The 6,020-nt window shown below is 35.2% G+C and overlaps 3 protein-coding genes across 3 annotated transcripts in view; 1 reads left to right on the forward strand and 2 right to left on the reverse strand.

Moving 5' to 3' along the window:
* The window catches only part of C9374_014278 (uncharacterized protein), a gene marked incomplete at both ends in the record, with an annotated part of 831 nt that extends 15 nt beyond the window's left edge, over positions 1-816 (reverse strand). The window contains one exon of the mRNA XM_044690248.1: positions 1-816. This exon is cut by the window's left edge and continues 15 nt beyond it. Coding sequence (XP_044541600.1) covers positions 1-816 — 816 coding nt within the window.
* Positions 817-1,619: 803 nt separating this feature from the next.
* C9374_014279 (uncharacterized protein) lies at positions 1,620-3,035 on the forward strand (the record flags this gene model as incomplete). Its single annotated transcript, XM_044690249.1, has 1 exon — positions 1,620-3,035. One exon carries the CDS (start codon positions 1,620-1,622, stop codon positions 3,033-3,035), a length of 1,416 nt encoding a protein of 471 aa, XP_044541601.1.
* A 1,001-nt stretch (positions 3,036-4,036) lies between these two features.
* C9374_014280 (uncharacterized protein) lies at positions 4,037-5,446 on the reverse strand (the record flags this gene model as incomplete). Its single annotated transcript, XM_044690250.1, has 1 exon — positions 4,037-5,446. The coding sequence occupies one exon, from the start codon at positions 5,444-5,446 to the stop codon at positions 4,037-4,039; it is 1,410 nt and encodes a 469-aa protein (XP_044541602.1).
* Between the last annotated feature and the right edge of the window lie 574 nt (positions 5,447-6,020).

A 6,020-nucleotide genomic window follows, 5' to 3' on the forward strand; every position in this document is an offset into this window, starting at 1 on the left:
AACTCCACCTTGATTATTATTACTACCGTTGTAATGAATTTGGTCAATACTAATGCTTCTAACAATTCCATTATTTGTTGCTTGATTTAATTGGTCTATGCTCATACTTCTTGGAAGTGATAACTCTCCAGGAAATGGATGAGTAATGCCATGATGATATTGGCTGATAAGAGAATCTTCGGACATGGATGGTGAATTTTGGATGGAAGAGTTTATCCGTTCATTAGTGTATTCAGGTGTATTAATTGATGAAATGATACTAGAAGATGTAAATCCAACTACCGATTCATCAAAGGAAGGATGAGTGTGATGATGAAAATGTGATGATGGCATATCCAATAAGTGGATGTTATTTCGTAAAAACCTATTCTTTCGCATAGAAAGCTCCTTCTGATGCTTTACGGATGATGCAATAACTTGGATATTTCGTGTGCTTAGAGAGGGTGATGAAGGAGAAGGTACATGAGATGAATTCATACTGTGTTCACTCTTTTGAATGAGTTGCTTGACATTGGCGTGAAGATGATTTAATTGCCAAACAAGTCTCTCCGTTTTTCTAAACAACGAATAGTCATGAGAATGAAGAAAGACATGTCTAGCTGCTCCTGCGTACAGAGAATTATGTATGGGCCTACTACTTGAATTATTATTGCCAGTGTTGGATCTCATGTTGTAATGATATGAAGTATCTACAATGCCATCGTTGTTCAATGTACCATCGTTGGAATTTAAATTAGAAGTAATATTATCATTTGTGGAAATAATGAATTCGTGTTGCTGATGCGTGGGTGAAGTCGGAGATTGTTGTGCCCACATTTGGGATTATTAAATAATTTCTAAATAATTATATGTTGAAGTTCTTGAATATATGACCTAATATTAGCGTTCAGATAAATAACATGATCGGAATGATTGAGAGTGATGATTGACGAATGAACACGTCGATGAAACAATTTTTTTTGAAAGGTATTGGATTGGCCAACAAAAAATTCCCCCCTAAACGATGAAGCAGGTGGCATGGGATGATGATTTGCTTGAAGAATACAAGAAATCGTTTGCTGATAGCAAATCTGATGATGAATTGAGTGATTGGTCGGAAGAGAACGACTCTGCCGAAGAAAGAGAATCAACGGAAATACAATTTAAAAATCAAAACGCCAAACAGAAATTCCCATTTCGGAACATTGAAGATCAATTCATATCTGGATCATCAACCAATATTTCGGGTTTTTTTGGAACAATAGACGAAGGAGAAACATTACATGATCATAATATTGATGACACAAAATATTATAGCTCGCTTTTTGGTGATGAAAATGATCACCATGACACAGAATGTATCAATAACGTTCAATCAATACCCCTTGCCAAAAAAGAATTGTTTTATTCTCTCAATTTTGATCCTAACAAGTTAATAACTGTTCATGTCCCTTTTACTCACTTCCCACATCAGCAACTATTTGAACACTACACAATATACAAAATATCACAAACACCTCCTCTTGGAAATTATAGAGTCGTGACTCCTTGCAACCACATGGTAAAACAACATGATTTAATCAGAGAGATATTTTCAATGCTCAGGGGTCATGAAGGGTCTATATTCAAAATCAACAATCATGGATCTTTTGAACTATCCATCCAATATTTCCGTTTCTTTTATATCACGTACTTTACTTCATACAGTTTTAAAATTTTTCATACAAATTTCCAATGATTTAGAATCCATTAATGTCAAGTGTATTCGAAATATACACTCGGTAAAAAGTATAATACTTCAATCATATTACTCAACTCTACTGGAAGTTATTTTAGAAATCAGAAGCGAACTTTCAGAGATGGAGCGACAAAATCAATTAGGAAATATGAAGGACAACTTGCAATCATTGACATTGCTAAGTTTACGCACGCTTTTGTTTAGAACTGAACAAAAAGTTTACATACTTAAAAAATTAGACCATCAAATTGATTATATCATTGACAATGTAATGTCTCAAAGAGATGCAATATCAGATATTATTTCCTCCTTCTACGAAAAAATCACACATCTACAGTACATGCATACCAACACCAATGACGAATATGATTTGGTTTATCGACTACTGATGTCCATGCTTAAATCTTACCTGGGAATAATGGATTCTTGGATATTCGAAGGAATCATTCAAGACAAATTCCAAGAATTTATGCTCTCGAAAAACGACAATTTGAATGTCGAAACACCTTTATTTTGGACTGAAGGATTTATTCAATCCAAAATTCCAAGCATTTTTTCCAACACCAAGGATAAAATTATTAGTATTGGAAAATCCATTATCTTGATGAAAGACATTGAAACCAAGCACGAAATTACTTTGGACACAAGCTCCATAGGTGACTACATGTTGGATAAAGAAAAACCTTCTCTCTATAGACTATTAGAAACAGCCTTGGATTTGGATTCTAGAAATGGTGATGTAAACCATGAAAATTTTCATGCATGTGAGACTTTTAAAACGGAAACATCTCCAAAAGCACTGACACTGTTACGATCAATCCATAAACCAAGAAAAGATAACACCAACGAAAATTCTAACACTGTAGAGCCATCATCTCCAATTTCTATTTGTTCTGAATCTATTCCAATTGGTTCTATCCATTTTATGAGATCACCTCCAAAAAAAAAACGAATGTTATCCCTCTTAGAAACTGAAGACTTGTACAGCAATACTATTTCAGATCCAACCGATAACAAGGACAAATCATTCTTCTCACTCGCCACAGACCCCTTTAGGTCAGACGATCAAACAAGCAATATTTTCAATTTGCTGAAGAAAAAGAGTTTATCAGAAGTGATTGACTTTCAGTGCGTGTCAGACAATCATTACATGTCTTCAAGCAAGATACTTGAACAGCCTATTGAAATTAATTTTGAGTTAGGTCTTTTTAAGAATATTAAGGAACAATATTCACGCATAGCTCCCTACTTGTGCAATTTGATAGTTTATAGATCGAAGCTCATTGACCATCTCACAGCTATTCGAGCTATTTTCTAATGGAAGCAGGTGACATTATGGACTACTTTTCAACACAGTTGTTTCATCTTTCTGATCGATTCATTGCATTCGATTTCGCGGTATTACCACATTTGACATCCAAATGATATTGAGAGATACTTTGCGTCTTGGAGTAGAATATCCAAGACGATACTCTTTTGCAACTAACAATTCTACCTCTTTTTATACTACCGACGTATTTTCATCTCTTACTTTAGAAGATAAAATATCTGTGATCTTCGATGACACCAAGATCAAGATCGAAGATGGAAACTTTTTGATGGGCTAGTATTTAACTTTGAATTAGAGTGGCCTCTCAACGTTATTATCTCTACAGAACATGTTCAGCACTACAATGAAGTGTTGATTTTTAATCTTAAACTTAAACAAGCAAAACAAGGTATGTTAATGGTTAAAAATATTTAGTCAACTAACGATTTTCAAAGTATTGGAAATCATGAGCTTGAAAACCGACGCCTTTGTGCATAGAGGAAATGCCTATCTCAAATTTTATAGCCTCTTAAACCAGTTGAAACATTTCATAAGCGCTGTTCAGTATTATATGATGAATAGATATTACATACTTTGTGGAATGAATTATGTGACAATGTTCTATCGTCACAAGATCTTGATGATTTACGAAATTATCACCAGGACTATATGAATAAGATTAAGGATCGATTTCTCCTCAAAAAAGCACAATTTGTGAAAAATCACATTTTCAAAGTTGTGCAAATTTGCATAACACTTCGCACAAAATTGAATAACTTTAAGGAAACACAAAGAGAAGATATATTTTTATCAGAGTTACTTGAAATGGAGGACGAGTTCAAGAAAAGTTTCAAAATGTTGCTTACCATCATTAACAGCATCCTTTCTAGGGGCATTCATGAACACTGTAAGTTGTCGAAATGAAGCACAATTTTGTATTTTGTTTAACAAATGGCTTGCATTGTAGTGGATGATTTGAGAACGAGACTTAACTTTAATAATTATTACCATTAATAATTAACAAAAGGATCAAAAACATCAGAGACTAAATAAAATCGAATACCCTCCTCATTTTCGTCACGACATAGTTTCTTGGCAGCCTCTGCTGACAACAGTAATTCTTTTGCCAATATTGCGCTTATATTCAGCAATCTTGCCAACGTCACAGCAGTAATATAGCAATAGGACATGGCATCCTTTTCTCTTCCCTCTCGAATAAATGATTCTATTTTGTTGGCCATTAAAGTGTCCGAGTATCGAGAGGATTGAATGACTACAACGCCGCTTTCAAAAGTCCTTAACTTCATTGGTAGTTTTAGCTTTTCAAATAAAGAACATGCAATTTGCATGTCTTCAGGAGAAATTAAAGCAGTTCCTCTGGCTCTGTTGTATAAACAAAAGGCATCTGTTAATGTGATCACTCCTCCATATCTCTCTTGGACAATGTTGTCGAGAAAATCTACTAGTTGTCTTGCTAGTTGTTGATGGTATTGAGCTCCACTGGATTGTTTTGTGACTGGGGAAGACAGACCCAAGTTCAGTAAGAAATCTAACATTTGATTTTCCTCTTCATTTTCTTCTGCCGTATTGTTATGTGTTACGCTCTTATTTCGTTGTACAATCTTGTTTTTAAATGATTCCGCTAAATTAACCATATCTTCTGCTTTTTCCATGAGCTTTTTCAGATCTGAAAAGGCTTCATCCAACTCCTTTCTTTCTTCTAAATTCTCCTCGTCAATTCTTTTCATGATACCTGCAATACCTGCAGTGCTTGTTTGAAAATTCTTTGGTTTTTTGCTCATACTTTCTAATGAGTCCGTAGATGCTGACACCATCGATCCAAGCGAAGACGACGTTATTGTTGGTGTCGTAAACAATGGAGTTGAGCTTACTGTTGGTAAACTTTCTAACCATTTCTTTTTCTTTAATTGCTCGTTAATACATTCCACAAACTCGTCTCGCTTCCCCTTTCTAAATGAAATTACTATTTCGCCGGTGACATCTTTGGACTTGATTAGAATTTTGGTTTTTGGTGATCGGAATAATCCTCCACCTTCTTTTTCAACTCTTTCCACGATTGATAATGAGCATGAAAGCCCGTAATCATAAGAAACTCCATTATTGCCAGATGATTCCGCATGACTCAAAAAATATATTCTATGTGTCGATAAATATACATGATTAAAATCTTTCATTTCCTTTCCGTTATTATCGATCAGAGCAATTCCAACAACAATCATATTTTCAATTTCCTTCAGTTCGGAAGCATACATGGGTCTTCCTGCTGTTGTTAATCTACATTTTTCAAATCCCTTGAGGGCAAATAAATTACCGACAGGTTCAAATGTACTACTACTCAATGAAGCCTCTGTGGTTGTTGTGAAGGAAGAAGATAAAGCTTGATGTTGTGGTGATAACATTTTTTTCATTCAACTAACTCTGACCAACCCTTTGTTCTTCTCGTGGTCTTAAATTACTTCAGCTGGCTTCAACAGAATGATGACCCAACCTTTCAAAGGGACCACTCCAGTCCATGGTTGCAAACTCGGCTCTTGCGAAACTGTTCATCATTAGCAAAGCTCACATCCTCACAAAAAATGAAGAGAGAGATTTTTTCAAGTCTGCATCATGATTCTCTCTGCTCATCAAAACGTGCGCTGCAGCAGCTCTTCTCAGACACACAGCACAAGTGTCAACACACACAACAACCATGGATGGTCCATAACAACAAGATCTTGAATCATCATCATGATCGTTTGAACGGTAAGATGAAACTTGGAGTATCATCTTTATCGGGGCGGTCTTTATCCGAAACCAACTGCCATCCAAGCTGTTCCAATAATAATATATAAGAGCATCTTCATCATCTACAATAACATCATCAGGATCTCATGTTATGGAACTCCTTTTAACGAACATGCGGGTGGTGATGATCATCCTAATAATGATTTTATTTATTTACTGCACGGATTTCATGAGTGCCACAAACCATAT

This window comes from Naegleria lovaniensis, assembly GCF_003324165.1.
Source record: "Naegleria lovaniensis strain ATCC 30569 chromosome Unknown tig082, whole genome shotgun sequence".
Taxonomy (NCBI): domain Eukaryota; phylum Heterolobosea; class Eutetramitea; order Acrasida; family Naegleriidae; genus Naegleria; species Naegleria lovaniensis.